This window comes from Crocuta crocuta, unplaced genomic scaffold, assembly GCF_008692635.1.
Source record: "Crocuta crocuta isolate KB4526 unplaced genomic scaffold, BGI_CrCroc_1.0 scaffold445, whole genome shotgun sequence".
NCBI classification, from domain to species: Eukaryota; Metazoa; Chordata; class Mammalia; order Carnivora; family Hyaenidae; genus Crocuta; species Crocuta crocuta.
The window spans coordinates 2,705,811-2,726,792 of record NW_027530847.1 but is presented as its reverse complement, the minus strand read 5'-3'; the positions used below and the strand labels follow the sequence as shown (position 1 = coordinate 2,726,792).

The window sequence follows — 20,982 nt, the reverse complement described above, 5'->3', positions numbered from 1 at the left end:
GCTCTCTCCCTCTCTCAAAAATAAGTAAACATTTTTTTAAAATTAAAAAAAAACAAACTTATTTCCCTACCACCCCAGCAAGAAGAAATTCTTCTAGGGGCACCTGGGTGGCTCAGTCAGTTGAGCATGACTTCAGCTCAGGTCATGGGTTCAAGCCCACATCAGGCTCTGTGCCGACAGCTCAGAGCTTGGAGCCAGCTTCAGATTCTGTGTCTCCCTCTCTCTCTGCCCCTTCCCTGCTCATGTCTCCATCTCTCAAAAAATAAAATAAGACATTTAAAAAAAATTTTTTTAAATCTTCTAGTGGACTGCCTTTGGACCCAACTCTTTCCTGGGTCTCCAGCCTATCCTGCAGATTTTCCATTTTACTTTATATATTTTTAAAGTTTATTTATTTTTTTTCTAGTAATCTCTATACCTAATGTGGGGCTCAAACTCATGACCCCAAGATCAAGAGCAGCATGCTCTTCCAACTGAGCCAGCCAGGCATCCCCATCCTGCGGACTTTACCAAATCTCCACAATCATGTAAGCCAATCCTTGAAAATCTATCAGTCTGTCTGTCTATGGTTCTGTGAATATACTACAGCCACAGGAAAGAATGCACTTCACGTACTGACATGGAAAGTTCTCTAAGGATAGTATATATAGTGTATAATCATCTGTGTAAACAACAAAAAGAGTAAAAATTTAAATTCTCATTGGTTAGATGTTGGGGAAAAACTCTCTGGAAGGACACTTAAGAAACTAACAGCATGGGGTGCCTGGGTGGCTTTATTCCTTAATATAATCTTGGGTAAATGCAAATATTCTTTGACCTCACAATCCCACCCCCATTTATTTACCTTATAAATATACTTCCACATTGGGGCGCTTGGGTGGCTTAGTCGGTTAAGCGTCCGACTTTTGCTTAGGTCATGATCTCGCGGTTCGTGGGTTCAAGCCCCACGTCGGGCTCTGTGCTGACTGCCAGCTCAGAGCCTGGAGCCTGTTTCGGTCTGTGACTCCCTCTCTCTCTGACCCTCCCCTGCTCACACTCTCTCTCTCTCTCTCTCTCCTAGAAATAAAACATTTAAAATTAAATAAATAAATAAATAAATATACTTCCACAAATGCAAAATGACATACATACAAAACTATTCAGATGCAGCAGCATCAATATGAGAAAAAGAATGGAACCAACCTAAACACCTACCAGCAGGAAACTGGCTAAATAAATCATCCATGTGAAGAAACATGGTGCATTTTTATAGAGAATGAGGCTGCTCTCTCTGTTCTGATGTGGAATGATTTCCAAGTGAAGTAGAAAAAAACAAGACGCAGGATGCTGTGATGGGGAAGTGACTATGCTAACACTTGTGTGGGAAGGCAATCAGACCCTATGCCTCTGTATTTGCAAATGCAAGAAAAAAGTCCAGAAGGACACAGAAGAAACTGTAACAGTGGTTACCTCTGGGGAAAGGAACTGGGTAACTGGGGAATGAGCGTGAGAGGGAATTACTTTACAATGTACCTTCTGAACCAGGGGCGCACATTAGCTATTGCCAACGCAGAGTACTGACTACTACACGATCACGGCCATGTATTATCTATTCTAAACTTTAGACATTCCTGAGGAGGCGGGATGAGGTGGGAGGGGAGAAATCACATACTAGGTGGGGGCCTAGAGTCATGGGAACACAAAGCATTCATATGCTCCGATTTTCTTAATGGTTTTTCCCTCGAGTCTCCCCTGTACTGCTCTTACAAATTCCAACTTTGGACAACTAATCTCACTGAAGATGCAAGGCCACCACCAACCAGGAAAATAATCGTGCACTGGATTCACACCTTTTCTTCAGAACCTTTTTTATTCAACATCTCACCAGCAGAGAAGGTCAGCCTGAACCAAAACAAGCAAAAATAGCCTCGTTACAGCACAATAGGGCACAACCCGAAATGAGGACAGAGGCCTCAGTTTTTTCAGAGCAGCAGAGCAAGTGTTTATACACAGGTGCCCCATTAAAAGCTGATTAGCCATGCACCACCACCACCACGAAGGCGGCGTGCACACCAAGACTGCTGGGGGCTCCCCACGCGTGGCAGCCGTCGAGTCTGCCTCTTCCTCAGCCATAAATAAGCCTTTGCTTTTTTGAGGGGAGGGGGGGTCAGCGTGCATCTTGAGTGATGGCACCATCTGTTTACTCCGAAACTCTGATGGGGAAGTGACAACTTATTTCCTCCCCTGAATCTGAGATGTGACAGCCTGTCTGAATACCTAAAAAGTGTCCTGGGAGATAGGTGCTGGAGGTTCCCTGAACAAAGAATTCAGAGTAATCGTGTAGGGCTCTTTAAGTACTTAATCCGGTTGTTTTCCAGAAACCTTTGCACCTGGGTTCCCAAGAAGCAAGCAGGGCTGTTATCAGCACCCCACAGACCTGTGGGTGAGGCGCCTCTGCGAGCAGCCACCCATGGAAGAGAAGGGGGCAGGGAAGGGGGCCAAATCAGCTGAAGCACTCCATGCTGGCTCTGACTCGCTCCATCTCATGCAGGAAGCTGTAGAACTGAGGCAAGGTTAATTCTGGGGAGAGAAAATTCACCTTCAGGGAAACGTTTCTGACTCCACAGAATCATCCAAGAACACGAAATTTCCACCCAGAGATTTTTTTTTTCTTTTTCTTTTTTGACTTAGTATATCTAAGCAGCTCTTGATGGGTAATTGACCATAATAAAGAACTGAGAGCCTTGAACAGAGAAAGGTTCTGGGCTCCATAGGAAAGTGGAGAATTAAAAAATGGCGCAAGTCCACAGCGCAAAGAGATGAGAGGCTATCAGTGAGGGTGCTCAGTGGCTTCTGTAGCCAAGCTGCCTGCTCTGGAGTCCTCGCGCCCTTCTCCCTGCACTCTCCCTTTTCCAAAGAGGTTCTTCAACTGTGGGGTGTCCAGCCTGCTGATGGCTTATTATTTATAGGATGAGAGGAAGTAGAATGGCTACTCCACAGCTCGGTTATGACTTCTTTGCTAGAAGAAATGATTTGTGGTGCCTCACGAGCCCACCAACTGAGGAGAATGCAGGAAAAGTGAAAAGGCTCAAATGGGAATTCGGACTCACCTATGTACAAGTTTTCAGTTTGATTTCCTTTCTTAACCACCAACTTGAGCTGATTAAAAAGAAAATAAATTAAAAAACTGAAATTAAAATGATGACAACTGGGCAAAGAAATTCTTGAAAGCCTTTCACTTAAACATCAAAGCATCCAGCTTCGGACTTGAGAGTCAGACAGGAGCAGTCTGGGCGTCTATCCTTGAAACTTCTAACAATTCCATGATTACAGAACAATCAAGCTTTTAAGAACAATGTCAGGATCCTATTAATCCGAGAGTAGGCGTGTTAGCGGCCACATTTTTGGCTGACAATACTGCTCTGAGCTACACAAGACACTTCAGTGGAAATCCACATCCAAATTGGGTATTTAAAAAGTCCAATGTCGATTTAATAATTATTAACCAAGTCAAAAATCTACCCATTTTCACAGATCAGGAAACTTACTTGTAAAAAAATACTTCCCACTTTTTCCAGTTCACTGCTCCCAGATGTCACTGTGATACAAAAGAGAAAAGTAGTAAGTGATGGGTTGACAACAGACTCTGAACACCCCAATCTTGCAGACTGTCCAGCAGAAGCAGTGTGGGGACGAGTATGAGGACAGCACAACGTGCTCTTCAGGAAGTCAACATACAGAGAGCCATGGATGGAAACAGCTGCCCAGGGCAGTGCAGGGCAGCAGCTGCTGGCCCCAACCACCTTTGAGGACCCATCTTCCCCTGGCAGCTATCTGAAAGCCTCTGCATCCCCACCCTACATGCCCCAAATGACCCAAGACTGGCTCTGACTAGTTACCTCCAAATTTCCACTCCATATCTATAAGCTGGTTAATCATCAGAGTCTGTCCTATGGCCCATCGAGCAAGGGTGGGGGCATTCTGCTTCCACTGAAACAAAAGCAAAAAGCCAAAGTCATAACAATGGGGGAAATCCCCCTTTTTCATTCTGCCCCCAACACAGCAAAGTTTAGTATTTACACAGACAAGGGGAAGAATATAGAACTAAGGGCTTGGCCTATATGCACAGATCTGGGGGGTTTGGGAAGCAAAGAGGGACAGAAGACGATACAAATGTTTTTGGGGTTTTTTAAATGTTTTATTTATTTTTGAAAGGGAGAGTGCTAGCAGGGGAGGGGCTGCGGGAGGGGAGACAGAGGATCCAAAGCAGCTCCTTCTGTGCTGACAGGAGAGAGCCCGACACGGGGCTTGAACTCACGAACCGCAAAATCATGACCTGAGCTGAAGTCAGAAGCTCAACAAATTGAGCCACTCAGATGCCCCTAAATGTTTTCTTTCATTCCAAGATTTAATCAAGATTGGATCGGAAACTGTATGACGATTAAAGTCAGTCAAATCAGAGGCAAAAAATTAGAGATGCACTGAACAGTGCTGTTTAAATGCTGTGTATGTTATTTGCATGAAATCAAATGAAAACCAGTAAGCTGGGGAAATGACACATAACGATGGATGGTTTCTCCTTAGTCGGCATTTCTCATGTTTCTATTCATGAAATAAAAGCAAACAATCTTAATTAACCTTGATTAAGATGAATCATGATACCTTTTCAGAAAAGTAAGTGGCTTTCTCCTCACTAAGACCTATAAGAGAACAGAAGGAGATTTTAACATCATGAAGAGCCAGCGGGCCTGTCACCCTAAGCAACCTTGGCGATGACCTACCCAGAGTCATGAAATCAGCCCGGACCTGATCAGCTGTGAGACTCTTCCTCAAGGCACCTGGGAAACAGGAGAAAGCAGTTAAAAAGAGGAAATCAGTAATCAATTGGCACTACATATCAATGGGCACAAGTGATACGACAGAGGTGACAAAAGGGATACACAAAGACTTGGCCGGCTACAGGAAACTCTCAAGCCAGCTGTGGAGAAGATGCAGAAAGGAAACCACTGGAGAGGACGTAACAGCAGGCTCTGTTCACTGCACAACACAGGTGTTCACCCCTCCAGAAAGTACGGAGGAAGTCAGAGACAACAGAAAGGACTTTATGGACATGGGGCTGGGGGTCCCCGATCAGAGGAAAGAATAAGGCCACAGATTCCTGGAGCAACATCAGGGAGCTCAGTGTCAGGCGGGACATAAGGGCAATGGCCTAGAACTGCACTGTGCAACACACAACCACTAAAGATGCGTGGCTATTAAATGTTTATTCACTTTTTTCTCCCTTCACCCTCTTAGATTTTAATTAATTAAAATTAAATAAAATTTATGGGGCGCCTGGGTGGCTTAGTCGGTTAAGCCTCCGACTTTTGCTTAGGTCATGATCTCGCGGTTCGTGGGTTCGAGCCCCGCGTCAGGCTCTGTGCTGACTGCCAGCTCAGAGCCTGGAGCCTGTTTCAACCTGTGACTCCCTCTCTCTCTGACCCTCCCCTGCTCACGCTGTCTCTCTCTCTCTTAGAAATAAAAATTAAAAAAAAACATTAAAAAAAAATTAAATAAAATTTAAAGTTCTGTTCCTCAGTGCACCAGCTGTTTAAGTCCTCAATAGCCACACAGGTCCGGGCACCACGGTGCTGGACGGCACAGATCAGAGACGGTCTCCGTCTACCTAGACAGCTGTACCAGGTGGTGCTGCCATATAGAGCCCGCTTTCAGGACGTAAATCTAGATGGACAGTCGGACTCCATAATTCACAAGTTACTTCCAGAGGGCCCAGCAAAGCTTACCTCACAAGCCCGGCGAACACTCCCCTGTGGGGGCTGCTCTTGCTCTGCTTGCGAGCGCCAATTCCTGAAAACAAAGTGTTTCCAGCAATCTGGGCTTCTCGATGTTTAACCTCAGACCACAGCCTGGAGTCATAATTTGGAAACCACTTAAAAATTTTCCACTTCTTAGTCTTCCAGAAGACGACGAATTAAATAAGAAGACGTCTGCCACCATCCAGGGAGGGCCCCGAAGTAATACCCTAAACCCAACTCCCCACTCCCATGGCACGTCAGAAAAACAATCCTAAAGGCTGTTTGTCCACTGCAAAATAAACCATGTCAACAAAGGGAGGAAATCTTTTATCGCCAAAATCAGACTGAGCAAGGAAGCCATAGGGAAATAAAAAAGCCAAGACACCAGGAAACCTTGGCCATGAAGGCCCTAGAAAAAGGCCACTTCCTAGCCAATTCAATTAATTCATAACTACCACATGTACAACTCCTTAGTGTGTGTCTAACTCAAATCCAGTATTTTGCTTGATGATCCTAAAATAGTCTGAAGTGGGGGATTACTAGTGAAACCTTTAATTTACCAGGAAACTAAAGATCAGAAAGATTAAGCTTTGGGGGAGAAAATCTGGCAAAGGCACAGTTGACAACTGCACTGCCAAGAAGTCACCCAACAGACATGCTCGCGAAAGCACTGAAATAGATGCGGTACTGTACTCTTTGGCAATGTCGGGAGTAGAGATAAAAAGTCAGGAGCAGTGGACTGGTTTCAGTGAATCCACACGGCAGCCTGGATGCCAAGGTGATTTGGTTAAAACTTAAGTACAGACCAGGTCTCTGCCCTGCTAAAACCCTCTAATAGCTCTGGCTCCACTCAGTAAAATCCAAAGCCCTTACAGTGTCCTGCAGGGTCTGGCCACCCTCAGAAGCCCCAAGCTCTCCTCTCCCTTGCTTACTCAGCACTTCCTACAACATGCCAGGCACGTTCCTACCTCCTGGCATTGGCCTTTGCAGTTCCCTCTGCCGGGGAAACGTCTTCAAATCTGCACACAGCCATTCCAGCCTCTCCTTGAAGCCCCCCCCGCCCATTTCAAGTGGGGCTGCTCTTCACTGGCCCTTCTACTGCTATACTTTTCTGCATTGAATTTATAACCACCCAATTTCATGTTACATATTTATTGCCCATTCTTGTACTAGAATGTCAGTTTGATGAGATAAGGACTTGGTCTGTTATGCCCACTGTTGTGTCCCACGTCACATTTTAAAAATATATTTGCAGGGTTCCTGGGTGGTTAAGCATCCAACTCTTGGTTTCAGCTCAGGTCATGATCTTCCGGGTTCATGAGATCGAGCCCGGCATCGGGCTCTGTGCTGATAGCTTGGAACCTGCTTGAGATTCTCTCTCTCTCTCTCTCTGCCCCTTCCCTGCTTGTACTCTATCAAAATAAACATTCAAAAAAATTTAAATAAAAAAATATTTTAAAAAATATACATATATAGGGGCGCCTGGGTGGCTTAGTCGGTTAAGCGTCCGACTTTCGCTTAGGTCNGCATCATGCTAGGCCTCAAGCTGTTAATTAATTAACCTTCCCTTCTTTTTATTAAGATATAATTAACCTATAACATTGTGTAAGTTTCAGGTGTACAACCAGATGATTTGATATATTCATATATGGCAATATGATTGCCACTGTAGCATTAGCTAATATCTCTATCACATCATTTTCTTTCTGTGGTTAGAACCTTTAAGATCTAGGTTCTTAGCAACTTTGAAGTTTATAATACAGAATTGTTGACTACAGCTATAACTTCTTTTTCAGCTTTCTCCTTTGGTGATTCCTTTGTCCTAAGCACAAGCCAGGCCTGAGGCCTTGACTCTATGTCAGACAGAAAGGAAACTAAATCCGGAGCTGGAGTTCCCAGAACAGGCCACTGGGGGAAATTTGAGAATGTCCATCTTTAAACACATATAACCATCTGAGACGGTGTATAAAATCCCGAGCACCAGTTGTCACTATAACAGTTGCCTTAGGTAAACCCTTATTTAAAAAAAATTTTTTTTTAATGTTTTATTTATTTCTGAGAGAGAGAGAGAGGCAGCGTGAACAGGGAAGGGTCAGAGAGAGAAGGAGACACAGAATCCGAAGCAGGCTCCAGGCTCTGAGCTAGCTGTCAACAGAGACTGACATGGGGCTGGAACCCACAAACCGTGAGATCATGACCTGAGCCAAAGTCGGACGCTTAACCAACTGAGCCACCCAGGTGCCCCTCGTAAACCCTTATTGCCATCAAACACTATGGGGGACAAAACAGAAGTGTATGTCAAGGGTGCAGCTTTCAGTTTTGCCAGGAAACAGCTGGGAAATTAATGAATTGTTCTTCTAGCCAAAAATCTACATAAGCTTATTCAGTATAATAAAGGAAGCTCAAGAACAGAACTAAGCCTTGGTTAAAACTCCAGGAGAAGGGAGCAGATGGGAGAGGATGGTAAGCCACATTCAGTGAGCCATTATTGGCCCTGAAGGCTGACCAGCCGAATCCACTTCCCTGAAGCTCATGAAGGACAGAAGTCATAGTCACTGTACACGCATTTCCTGAGCACCTACTAGGGCCAGCACTATGCTAGCTGCTGGGAAACATCAATGTCTGCCTCGTGAGGCTTACATTCTACCAGGAAGAGAAAGACCACAACAATAATATACCAAGTAAGAAAGCCATATAGAATATGACTAAAAAGTGCCATAGAAAGAAGTAATAGAAAAAAAGAAAAGAAAAGAAAAGAAAAGAAAAGAAAAGAAAAGAAAAGAAAAGAAAAGAAGTAATAGAGGGAAGTGAGGTTGGGAGTCCTGGGGAACTTAGTTCTACAGCTGATTACATACCATTTGTGACTATTGTTCAACGTTGATTACTCTACTTTTTTGCCCAGCCAGAAAGAACTCCTTTGGGAAACAAGAAGGGGAGTTATCACCTTTTCTTAAAAACACAGTTACTGAGTATCCACAAGGGCCACATACCTTGCTAAGTATTAAAATAAAACCAGGCTTTGAGGCGCCTGGGTGGTCCAGTCAGTTGAGCATCTGACTTTGGCTTAGGTCATGATCTCACAATTCTTGAGTTCAAGGCCTGCACGGGGCTCTGTGCTGACAGCTCCAAGCCTGGAGCCTGTTTAGGATTCTGTGTCTCCACCTCTCTCTGCCCCTCTTCCCCTGCCCATGCTCTGTCTCTCTCTCTCTCTCTCTCTCTCAAAAATAAACAAACATTTAAAAAAATTTTTTAATAAAAAAATAAAAAATAAAATCAGGTTTCAATAGTAGCCCTACAGCCAAGTTATCTATAATCTAGCAGTTCTCTGTGTCTAGGAAACAACCCATAATGGTAACAACAATCATAATATCAGCAGCGGTGCAGCTACCACTTACTGAAGTACTTTACATTTATCATCTTTATTCTTATAATGATGTATGAGCTACTATTATGAGCTCTGTTTTCTGAGGAAAATGGATTCTCAGAGAGGTTCGGTAACTTGTCTCAAGATCTCAAAACTGTTAAGTAGCCAAGGGGACAAGTAAGCATACAAGGGGGTATCCAGCAACCAAATGCAGTGTGGGGCCTTCCCTGGATCCTGAGGAAATCAACCAACTATAGACAAATATAATGTGTGAGACAATGGGGACACTAGAGCACTGACTGCATATTTTAATTTCAGATAATGGCACTGTGGTTTGATAAGGGGAAAAAAGGCCTTTATCTTTTAGAGATGATAGCTAGGTATTCAGAAATGAAATGATAGGACCTCTGAGATTTGCTTTAAAATAACCCAGTTTGGAGAGCAGTGAGAAGTGGAAGGGGTATGCATGAAACAATCTGGCTATGGGGTGATAACTATTGAAATCAGGTGTGTTTAAAAAATTTTTTTAATGTTTATTTATTTTTGAGAGAGAGAATGAGAGAGAGAGAGAGAGAGAGAGAGAGAGAGAGGGGACAAGGGGCAGAGAGAGAAACAGAATCCGAAGCAGGCTCCAGGCTCTGAGCTGTCAGCACAGGGCCTGACACAGGGCTTGAACTCATGAATAGCAAGATCAAGACCTGAACTGAAGTCGGATGCTTAACTGACTGAGCCACCCAGGCGCCCCTGTGGTCAGGTGTTTTTAAGAATTAAGTACTAATTAATAAAAGAAAAACATTTAAAACACACACACAAACCACTGGGCTTTACACTAACCAAGGGAGGTAATAGCCCAAGTTTTTCTACTGTAAGATCCTAAGCAAGTCACTTCCTCTCTCTAGGGCTCTGCCTCTATCTACAAGACAAAGAACAGCCCTTACAANGGAGGAGGAGGAGAAGGAGGAGGGTTTCATGGTTAACTGTTTCTCAGATACTGGAGAAGTAGGTTTCTTTATTGCGGGACTTTTCAGAGCCTGAGATAGGTTAATGTGTGTGTCTCTCCAAGGTCGCAAGGCTGGGGAGTGGGAGGGACAGTAGTTCCTGCTTCCAGCTGTGACCACAGAAGCCTTTTCTGGATGCAAACACCAATTTGGGGACAACTTAGCTGGAGGGTTGAGCCTCCTCAGGCCTAATGAGGAGGCTGTCTTTCTCCAAAAAGGTCTTATGACAAGGCGGGCCCAGGATGAGGGATGAAGAAGAGGGTGAGGACCTCAAGGCCCTTATATTTCAGATGAGGTTGGGAAAGGCGTGGACCACCACTGAGGACAGCCGCCCTCATCAGGACAGCTGCCCTCAGCGTGTGAAGTAAACAGCTGTGGGGTGCAGCGTGCTCCTGTTGTGCTGCGGAAGTGATTCCTCCAGGCCAGGCTGGAACCTGGGACAGAAGGGGAGAGTTGGGGACGTCAATGCCACAGTAAGGCACGACGGACTAAGCACTCATCCTGGGCCGAGGAAACGGATAAGTGCCTCATAAGCTACACTCTCAGATGCTTAGTCCTCATAATCTGAGGAGGCACAGGGCTGAAACTAACTGAACTACAATACATAAAGCCGAAGTTTAGCAAGCACCAAATTAAGTGCTTTGCATATACTAACTTGTTCATTCCTAATGCCACCACCATAAATTGTTCTTATTACTCCATTTTTCAGATAAGAAACTGAGGCTGATTTGTCCAAGGTTGAATAGCTACATGGATGATGTGATCGACCCTCAAATCCACGTGAGCCTGCAAAGCCCACCTCTTGATCAGTGTGCTGTGAGTTCCTTGGGGGTCTCTGCACCTACAGAAAATGATCTGCTATAAACAACGACAACAATCTTACCCGAAAAATATACACCCAACATCCCCTGGGAGGTGACAGGATCTCCCAGGCTCAGTAACTCATGCAGCATGTACTAAGTGTCTGCTTTATGTCATCACTTTACTTGTAACCTTGGCTCAGGAAAGAAGTACAAGATCCTCCTCTGACTTCAAAGAACAGGCTCTCTGTTAAAGCCACAAAATAGACACATGTTAAAACACATGAACAATAGAAAACTGTAAGTGATTGTGGTCCAAAATGGTAACTGTAGATAAAAACCATCTCTCGGGAGCTGAGAGGAAGGGAGGTCACTGCAGATTGAAGTGCTTTAGGAAGGCTTTCTGAAAGGCAGCACAGGGGTGGGAGTTCCCGGGCTGGGACGACTGAAGGCCCTGTGACAGGACTGAGGGGCTTAGAGAACAGAGCCACGGAAGACCAGAAAGGAGGGAGGCAGGGACACCAGAAGACAGAGGTCTCCTGAAAACAGTGTTCGCAACAGGCAGGTCCCCACCCGCAGACAAACCCACTCCCACAGGTGTAGCCTAGAGAATGAGAAAAAGATTCTGATTCTGCATGCCAGGCACCTGTCGTACAGAAACGCTCACACTCGGGAGGGCACAATGTCCCAAGGACGTTCACCGCGGCACTGCTTCTAAGAGTGAAGGGGTAGACCTACAATGTCCGGCAGCAGGAGACAGACGGCGAAAAGATACATCCAGCCCACGGCACACACAGCCCTGAGAAGAATGAGGTTCACGCGGACGGGTCTCTGTGACACAGCAGGTAAAACAAGATACAGGCTGCATGGGCACTTTTCTGGTTTGCCACCATTTATGGCAAATGGTACATGGATACATATGTGCATGAAAACAAAAGGATATACACCAAAATTAAACTGCGATGGTGTCTGGAGACAAGAGTAGCATGAAGGCCGGAGGGGATTTTTCTAGCCAGGAGGGAGGCTCTCCGACAGCTTCCCATGGCTGTGGCTTTGCAATGAAAACACACGCCCGCGTTACACTGCCTGCACGGTCTCCTACAGCCTTTGGTTCACGTGCCTTTAACCCACGAGGAGAGCAGAAAATGCAAGAATCACACAAAGGATGAGAAAATGTCACAGCTGGAAACCTCAGGATGCTCAGGTTCGAGCCCCCAGCACATGAGGAACCTATGACAGGCAAAGGAAAGGGCCCGCACAAAGATAGGGAGCACGCCCAACAGGAACAAACAAATTAGGCCCCAACTTTCAGTGCCGCACTGGGCTGAGAGCCTGGGAAGAGGGGCCCATTACTAATTTGTAAAATGTGCAAACCAGGGACGCTGCTTTACCCACTCTCAGTCGGGTCAGCACAGACTCATTCTTTGAGACTGAGCTCAAATGTCGCCTCTCCCTTCACATAAAATTAACTTTGAATTAAATTGCCAAATTCTAGCAACTTTTTAGAGGAAGCGTGGCCAAAAATAAACAATGAAGACAACCTGCTGTCCCTCCACGCAGATACAGTCACAGTTAACATTCTTTTTGTTGTTGTTTTTACAAAAATAGGACTGTGGTAGTTTTATAAACTATTATTTTTACTAAACAGTTTTATATGCTATTTGTATTAAGCTATTATATTGTGAAAGATTTTCCATATCATGACATTTTCCTTGATAGCATCTTTTTAAGTTATTACAGAAGCTGAGAAATAAGAGCAACCTTTTACTGAGGTACTATGTTAAGCATATGTTTTATATCATCTCAATCTTCAAAACACGCCCCCTCCACACACCAAGAAAAAGCTCAGACTGGGGGGAATATGTTAGAGGGGGGCTGCTGCGTGGGGTTGGGAGAGAGAGGGTACCTGGATAAAATCACACTACTCAGCGAGTGACAGACCCACATCTACCTAACTCAGAACCCTGAATTTCTGACCCCCATGATGTTCCCCTGGAAAACGGCACATTATACTAACCCCCAACCATCAGAACAGTGTTATAAGGGCTATCCCTACAGCTAAACTTTTGTGGTCACCTCCCTCCTGGCTGGAAACTTTCCCTGGTTGCTTTAGGCAAACTCAGCCTCCGAAACCATCTGCCATGGAAGACCTTTTCCTTTTCAATCCACTGTGGACTAATATTTTTGTAAAATACAATGAAAATTAATTTCCAGAAATCTGAAGTGAAAAGCCACATGCAAAATATAAGCCCCAAATGGTTAAAATGGTAAGATTTTACATTATGCATATTTTACCATATTAAAAAACATACAAGCCCATGGGGTGCCTGACTGGCTCAGTCCTTAAAACATGCGGCTCTTGATCTCCGGGCTGTGAATTCAAGTCCCATGCTGGATGTTTAATGTTTATTTATTTTTGAGAGAGACAGAGAGAGAGACCGAACAAGAGTGGGGGAAGGGGCAGAGAGAGGGAGACACAGAATCCGAAGCAGGCTCTAAGCTCTGAGCTGTCAGCACAGAGCCCGTCGCGGGGCTCGAACTCATGAACCCCGAGATCATGACCTGAGCTGAAGTCAGACGCTTAACCGACTGAGCCACCCAGGCACTCCCCCCCAAAAATAAAATCTTTAAAAATATATATAGATAAGCCCCATTTTAAAAATCAGTAAAATCAAAAGACTTTGCCAAATTGCTCTAATTTGGCAAAAGTAAGCTAGTGCTTACTCTCGATATCTATACACTGTGCAGGGGACCAGATAGCAGTTTGGGGATGGACGCTGGGATGCAGACTGCACTTCGAGCTGTACCTCTGTTTCACTCTACAGCAGTTATCTGTGTACCTGGCTTCCATCCCTAGACTGTGAGTCCCGCCCACGTCTGGTTCTCCACTGAATGCACTGGCTCAGTGCCCGGAGCACGCTTGCCAACTCCCTGGTCTGAAACAATATTCAAATAACATCTCTGGCCTCAGCTGTTAAGAGCGGCTACTCACCATTTGGAACCAGAAGAAGGCTTTTCACAATGCTTCTGAGAGGGCCAAGACTGATCTGATTGGTGGTGGCAAACTCAGAGAGCTGAGCCAGAAATCTTTCCACCTGCAGAGAGAAAGCAAGCCAGACCTTCACTTTCTAAGTGTCTCCGGGCTATAGACCCATACGCAGAACTCTCCTTATCACAAGGTGCTTTACCTCTTTTGGCTCCGTTAGGAAGTGGAAAAGCACTTCTGTCAAGGCCGAGAACTGCTGTGAAGAGAGTTAACACAGAACATCAGCAACATTCCACTGCTGGGTCAGTGTTCCCACATCCCATCCGTTTACAGGCCCTTAGGAGAGAACACACGGGTGCCGACACCTGTTTGATCATCTTAAAGTTCAAATATTCACAATACCCACTACGCAGTGGCACTATATCAGTATCACTATATTGTCTGAAAAACTTGTGTATCTTACTGGAACACCTGGGAGGTATGTATTGAGAGACTGAGTGTATGCACACACCCGCACATGCACATCTCAAGGGTCCAAATACACACACACGAACACACATTCAGACATACAGGCTGAAAGGAAAACCACTGGAAGATTCATAGCAGTTGCTTTTTTTGTTTCTTTGTATTTCCACATACTTATTATTCAAACATAAGCCAATCCAAATATATACTTTCTTCTTCTGTCCCACACAAATGTTAACATACTATATAAACTTTTTTCTCTACTTTTTTTTTATTTTATTTTTGAGAGAATGCAAGTTGGGGAGGGGCAGAGAGAGGGAGACAGAAGATCTGAAGCGGGCTCTTTGCTGACAGCACTGAACTTTATGTGGGGCTTTAACTCACAAACCGTGAGATCATGACCTGAGTCGAAGTCGGATGCTCAACTGAGCTGCCCAGGTGCCCCTCTACCTTGATTTTTAAAGCAGTTATTTCTGTGTGGTGAGATTTTGGGTGATTTTTATTTTCTTCTGTTTTGTTTACCCATATTTCCTGGATTATCCCCCCACAATAAACATTATTANACTTCAGCTCAGGTCATGATCTCACGGTTCGTGGGTTCGAGTCCCACGTCGGGCTCTGTGCTGACAGCTTAGAGCCTGGAGCCTCCTTCAGATTCTGTGTCTCCCTCTCCCTCTGACCCTCCCCTGCTCATGCTGTCTCTCTCGCTCTCTCTCAGAAATAAATAAAACATTAAAAAAAAATAAAAATAAAGATTTTATTTTAGGAGAGCCTGGATGGCTCAGTCAGGTTAAACATCTGACTCTCGACTTTGGCTCAGGTCATGATCTCAGGGTTTGTGAGTTTGCGCCCTGCATTGGACTCTGTGCTGACAGTGTGGAGCCTGCTTGGGGTTCTCCCTCTCTCTCCTTTCCGCCCCTCTCCTACTTGCACTCCCTCTCTCTCAAAATAAATAAATAAACAAAAAATAATACAAATGGGATGATTGTGAACCCACACACTACATTTTGCCTTTTTCCTTCAATTATACCTTATAGATCTTGTCAGTAGATATAATTCTACCTAGTTTTTTCCCCAAGATTTTATTTTTAAGTAATCTCTACACCCAGCCTGGGGCTTGAACTCACAACCCTGAGAACTCACAACACACGTTCCACTGACTGAGTCAGCCAGGTGCCTCTCTGCCCAGTTCTTATAACAACTGCCTGTTATTCAACTGCATAGACTTAGTATAAATTAGCTCCCTAGAGATGGACATTAGCGTGTGTGTATGTGTGTGTGTGTGTGTGTATATATGTGCGCGCACACACGCTTTGCTGATGTTATTGCAATGCTGCAATGAATCTCCTCTCACATTTTTTTTTTGTAACATACATGTCGACAAAATACTTTTTAAGAATGCATCTTAGGTCAAATAATATAATGCGTTTTAAATTCTGTGTAAAATGGTGCCAAACTGCCTTGCAAAGAAGTTGCGTGGATTCACACTGCCACCAGCCAATGGCACAGAAATTTTACCTTCTCAAAACTTCATGGACATTCCCTGGAAACGTTTTAACCAATGCGGACCCAGGGGTTGTCTTTCTGTGGTATTTATGATCTTAGCTTTGCCTTACTGCTGATTCTATATAGTAAAAACAAGAAAAATCAGGGACAAGCTTCAGACAGTGTTCTCAAACTGTGAGTTTACCTTTAATTTTTTGTTGTTGTTGTTGTTGCTGTGACTCTGTGGACCGTCAGATCTATGGCTGACCCTTTGCCACCCTGAGCCTTTTAAGAAATGGAGCCAATGGGGCGCCTGGGTGGCTTAGTCGGTTAAGTGTCCGACTTTCGCTTGGGTCATGATCTCGCGGTTCCTGGGTTCCAGCCCCGCGTCGGGCTCTGTGCCAGTTCAGAGCCTGGAGCCTGTTTCAGAGTCTGACATTCCCTCTCTCTCTGACCCTCCCCTGCTCACGCTGTCTCTCTCTCTCATCTANCCCAATATTTCCTCTCAAGAAGGGCCTCAACTTAATCTGGTCTGCAGGCCATGCTGACCCCCATCCCTATCTCCACTTTTCCAAACCCTCCTTTATCCTTCAATGCCCTGCCAAGACACAATGACTCTCCCAACAAGAAAGTGACCTACCCAGATTCTTAACTTCTAAGGCTCCCTCTTGGAACCTTGCCTGAGGCCACTTAGGATTTTAGATTTTGATAAGAAAACACAGACTTGTCTTAGCAGAGAAGGTTCCTTGTATGCATTTGCATGGTCACAGAGCCTTAGTTAATGGCAGTGCACAGTTAAGTATTTGTTAAATAAATCTCCCTCAACACTTTCCTCATTCTTTGCCTCTGTATCTGCATAGCTGTCTCTCTCTGGAATGCTCACCAGCCCATCACCATCCATGAAGTCAAAACCTTAACTGTTCTCACTAGTGAATATATGGAAAGATGCTCAAGATCATTCCAGATGAGAAATGCAAATCAGCAAAATAAGGAAATACTGCTCTTTTACTTATCAAATCTTCAAAAAGAAAAGTCTAATGACACCAGGGCTAGTGTAAGTGCCAGGAAACAGATGGCCTCCCACTGCTGATGAGAAGATAAACGGGACAGACAACCTTTCCAGACGGCAATTTGATAGTCATATCTAATTTTTATTTTTTAATTTATTTTTAAAAAATGTTTACTTTTGAGAAAGAGTGTGAGCAGGGGAAAGGCAGAAAGAGAGGGAGACAGAGGATCTGAAGTGGAACTCGAAACCTGACATCATGACCTGAGCTGAAGTGGGACGCTTAACTGACTGAGCCACCCAGGCGCCCCGACAGTCATATCTAATTTTTAAGTGCTCATATCTCTTGACCTAGTAACTGCACTGCAGGAAGTACACCCTTCAAATATGTTCCAAAAGGTAAACCCGGACACATTTACACAAAGCAGTTCATCGGCAACACTGTTCACAAAAACAAAAGACTGAAAGCCACTTAAGCGTCTATTAACAGAGGGCTAGTTAAATAAATTATGGTAGATCCATTTCAAAGAATATTATGCAAAAAAGAAAAAGGCTAGTTTAATCTCTCTTGTGTAAAAAAATTTTTTAAAGGATCTCCATGTATATACAGGCAGACACAGACTTTTTTTCCTACAAAGATACACAAAAAACTATTAAAATAACAATTTCTGTTGACAAGAGAAACAAGTATTTTAACTTTACAGCTTTGAATACTGTTTGAATTTTCTAACTATATGTGTTGCTTTCATTTATAGCTATGTGAGAGGATTGTACAGCATTTGTTTTCTTTTTCTTAATGTTCATTTATTTGAGAGAGAGAGCACGCATGCCCATGTGAGGGGAAAAGTGGGGAGATGGGAGGAGTGGGGGAAGTGGGATAAGGGAGGGAGAGAGAGAATCCCAGGCAGGCTCCACACTCAACACGAGTCCACTCCACACTCCACTCGATCCCAAGACTGCAAGATTACTACCTGAGCTGGTATCAAGAGTTGGACACTCAATCAGCTGAGCCACCTAGGCGCCTCATTCTTCTTTATAGTTTTCTGAATTCCCTCTCAACCATTCTAAAAATTATTTTTTTATTTTACTTTTAAAATATTTTAAAATCTTTAATTTTGAGAGAGAGACACAGAGTATAAGAAGGGGAGGAGCAGAGAGAGAGGGAGATACAGGATCCGAAACAGGCTCCAGGCTCTGAGCTGTCAGCACAGAGCCCAATGTGGGGCTTGAATCCACAAACGGTGAGATCATGACTTCAGTCAAAGTTGGACACTTAGAGGGGCACCTGGATGGCTCAGTCGGTTGAGTGTCTGACTTCAGCTCAGGTCATGATCTCACGGTTCATGGGTTTGAGCCCCGTGTCTGACTCTGTGCTGACAGCTAGCTCAGAGCCTGGAGCCTGCTTCAGATTCTGTATCTCCCTCTCTCTCTCAGAAATAAATAAAACATTAAAAAAATTGTTTTAAAAAGTTGGACACTTAGCCAACTGAACCACTGAATTAATTATTTTTTAAATCAAATTCTCAAGCCTCCACATTACCTAGGACTGGCCAAAGCCATTACAGTACATATCTAGGTGCACTTAGTCTCCATTTTCTGATGTGCCCTAGTAGATCACAATTTCCCAGCATAAGAGGCTGTGTCCATCAAGTCTTTGCACACCTCACCGTGTTTAGTGGCTATCTGGTGTACAGCAAAGCATTCAAATATCCGCTGAGTGAGCAATAAAGCATGATGCCCACATTAATACAATGATTCTTTTTCTCCTTGATGCCTAGGCCACAGACTTCAAAATAGATTCAGCTAATAGAGTGAGTACTTGGAGAAGTCTGGTCATCGAACAAAAGGCAGGGAAAGGACTGGTAAGTTGCTCACCAGGAAGAAGCTTTCTGTGTTAAAAACGAAGGGAAATGGGCACCTGGCTGGCTCAGTCAGAAGAGCATGCAATTCTTGATCTCTCAGGATTGAGAGTCTGAGCCCATACTGGGTGTGGAGATTACTAAAACAAACAAACAAACAAACAAATTTAAGAGAAAAAGGTAAAGATCCACACTGTAGTTTAAAGCTAGAATTGGTACAAGGCAACCTCTGATTTTAAAGGACGTGGTTTATATTTTTCCACGAATACCAAATTGGAGGAGGTAACCTTAGGGATATCATCCTGTAGCTTCAAAAAAGTCTTTTAGCAGCAGAATCTTTCTTCTTCTCCAAATGGAAGTCTTCCAGAAAATGCTGCCATGCATAGGAGTAAAAGCTAAGCTACCTGGGTAGGGAGATCATCTACAAAGCTCTGTTCTATATGTTTAATTCCCTGGAATCTAAAATCAAGCATCAGGTCCTGAATTCCTGGCTCCACCGCCTCCTGGTGCCAGACCTCAAACAGATCAATTTCTTTCCCTGAACCATTTTTCTTATCTGTAAAATGGGAATAATAACAGCACCTACCTTTTAGGGTTGCTATACCTAAAGCACTGAAAACAGTGCTTGCCACATGGTGCATGCTCAATAAATGACAGCTGTTTTTGTTCAACCACTTTCTGGTTCAGTTTCCTTAATCTGTAAAATGGGATGATAATAAAACCTACCACCTAGGGTGTTTGTAAGGACTCAATGACTTAATAATATACCTAAAAGCACTTAGAAGTGCTATATGATAAACAGTGGCCACTGTAGCCATTAAACACTTGGAAAAGGCTAGTCTAGGGAACTCTGGGTGGCTCAGTCGGTTGAGCATCTTGATTTTAGCTCAGGTCATGATCCCAGGGTCGTGGGATTGAGTCTTTTGCTGGGCTCACACTGAGCATGGAGCCTGCTTGAAATTCAATCTCTCTCTCCCCCAAGCCCCATCTCCCTCTGCCATTCTCCCCAGCTTGTGCTCTCTAAAATAAAATTTTAAAAAACCCTGAAAACCCTATTTTTAAAAAAGGCTAATCTAATTTGAGATGTGCTGTAAATGTAAAACACACACCGAAGTTTGAAAAAGCAGTACCAAAAAGTAAAAATCTCCCACTGATATTCTGTATGTGGATTAGATGTTGAAATGATAGTATTTTGATATAGTGGATTAAAGAAAACATGAAATTAGCTTTCTGTTTCATTTTTATTTACTTTTTAAAGATTTTATTTTCAAATAATCTCTACTCCCAATGTGGGCCTTGAATTCACAGTTCGAGATCCAGAGTCACAGCCAGGTGCCCTTCTTTTTAATTTTTACATGGGACTACAAGAAAATGTAAAATTAGACATGTGGCTTGCAATTTATTTCTGTTGGAGAGAGGGGCTTCAGAATATGTCTGGCATTGCAATTATTGTAGGAGAAAACAGCAGTTTGCAGGGGGTGCTGAGATAAAGGAGAGGGACCCCATCTCCTGGGAGTTAAGACCCAGTGGGGGAAGCAGACGCACCTTTACAATGGTGGTGAGAAGCGTCATTTAAACCCATTTATTTTCGCGGCCTTGGTGCTTTAAAAAGGGCATCCCGGCCAGCCCAGGGGCAGGAAGTTGGCTGGTTGGCATTTGCTGCCGGAACAAGCAAAAATCCGCTTCGCCACTTCCACTACTGCCAAGGCGGGGAGTAGGGGTGGGGGTCCTCCACTGTGGGATTATATGGCTTACGACTTTGAGGACTGCCAAGTACTCCCCTAAACTGGGCAGTAGGACAGTCCCGCCCTGGCCTGGCCATTACCCAAACCCACGTGCGGCCCCGGAAAACCTGCCCCTACTCCGAGTTCCCCCACCCCCACCCCCGGGCCTCCAGGGGATCCTAAGACCCTCCTCAGTCTCCCTCCCTACTGAACGTCTCTAATTCCACGGCTCCCCAAACTGTCTCGGCCTCCCGACACCCCAGTCTATTACCTCGGTTCCCCACACGGCTTTCAGCTTCATCGCGGCTCCCCTCAACTCCTCTAGCAAGATCCCTCGAATAGTCCCCATTCTCAGGCCTCCCGGAAGTCCCACGTCTGGGTGCCCACACCCCCGGGACTCCTCCGCCGGCCCTCGGGCCTCCTCAGCCCTCGGCCCCCCAAACTCTCCTCAGACCCCAGCTCCCCTCTGAGCCTGTCCCCGGAGGTCCCTCACGCCACCCCGCGCGCCGGACTCTCCCCGC

General features: G+C 44.6%; 1 protein-coding gene across 2 annotated transcripts; it reads right to left on the bottom strand.

Annotated features, from left to right (window-relative positions):
• Positions 1–1,830: 1,830 nt before the first annotated feature.
• Positions 1,831–20,836, bottom strand: COMMD7 (COMM domain containing 7). Of its 2 annotated transcripts, none has more exons than XM_077769330.1 (9): positions 20,733–20,836; positions 14,125–14,178; positions 13,929–14,031; positions 4,761–4,817; positions 4,642–4,679; positions 3,879–3,969; positions 3,528–3,577; positions 3,090–3,138; positions 1,831–1,881 (listed from the first exon to the last, which is right to left on the bottom strand). In XM_077769330.1, the coding sequence occupies exons 1-9, from the start codon at positions 20,808–20,810 to the stop codon at positions 1,877–1,879; spliced, it is 525 nt and encodes a 174-aa protein (XP_077625456.1). In that variant the 5' UTR covers positions 20,811–20,836; the 3' UTR covers positions 1,831–1,876. The 2 variants fall into 2 exon arrangements, with proteins under 2 accessions (XP_077625456.1, XP_077625455.1); XM_077769329.1 differs by having other exon boundaries at positions 1,831–2,559; positions 20,733–20,826.
• Between the last annotated feature and the right edge of the window lie 146 nt (positions 20,837–20,982).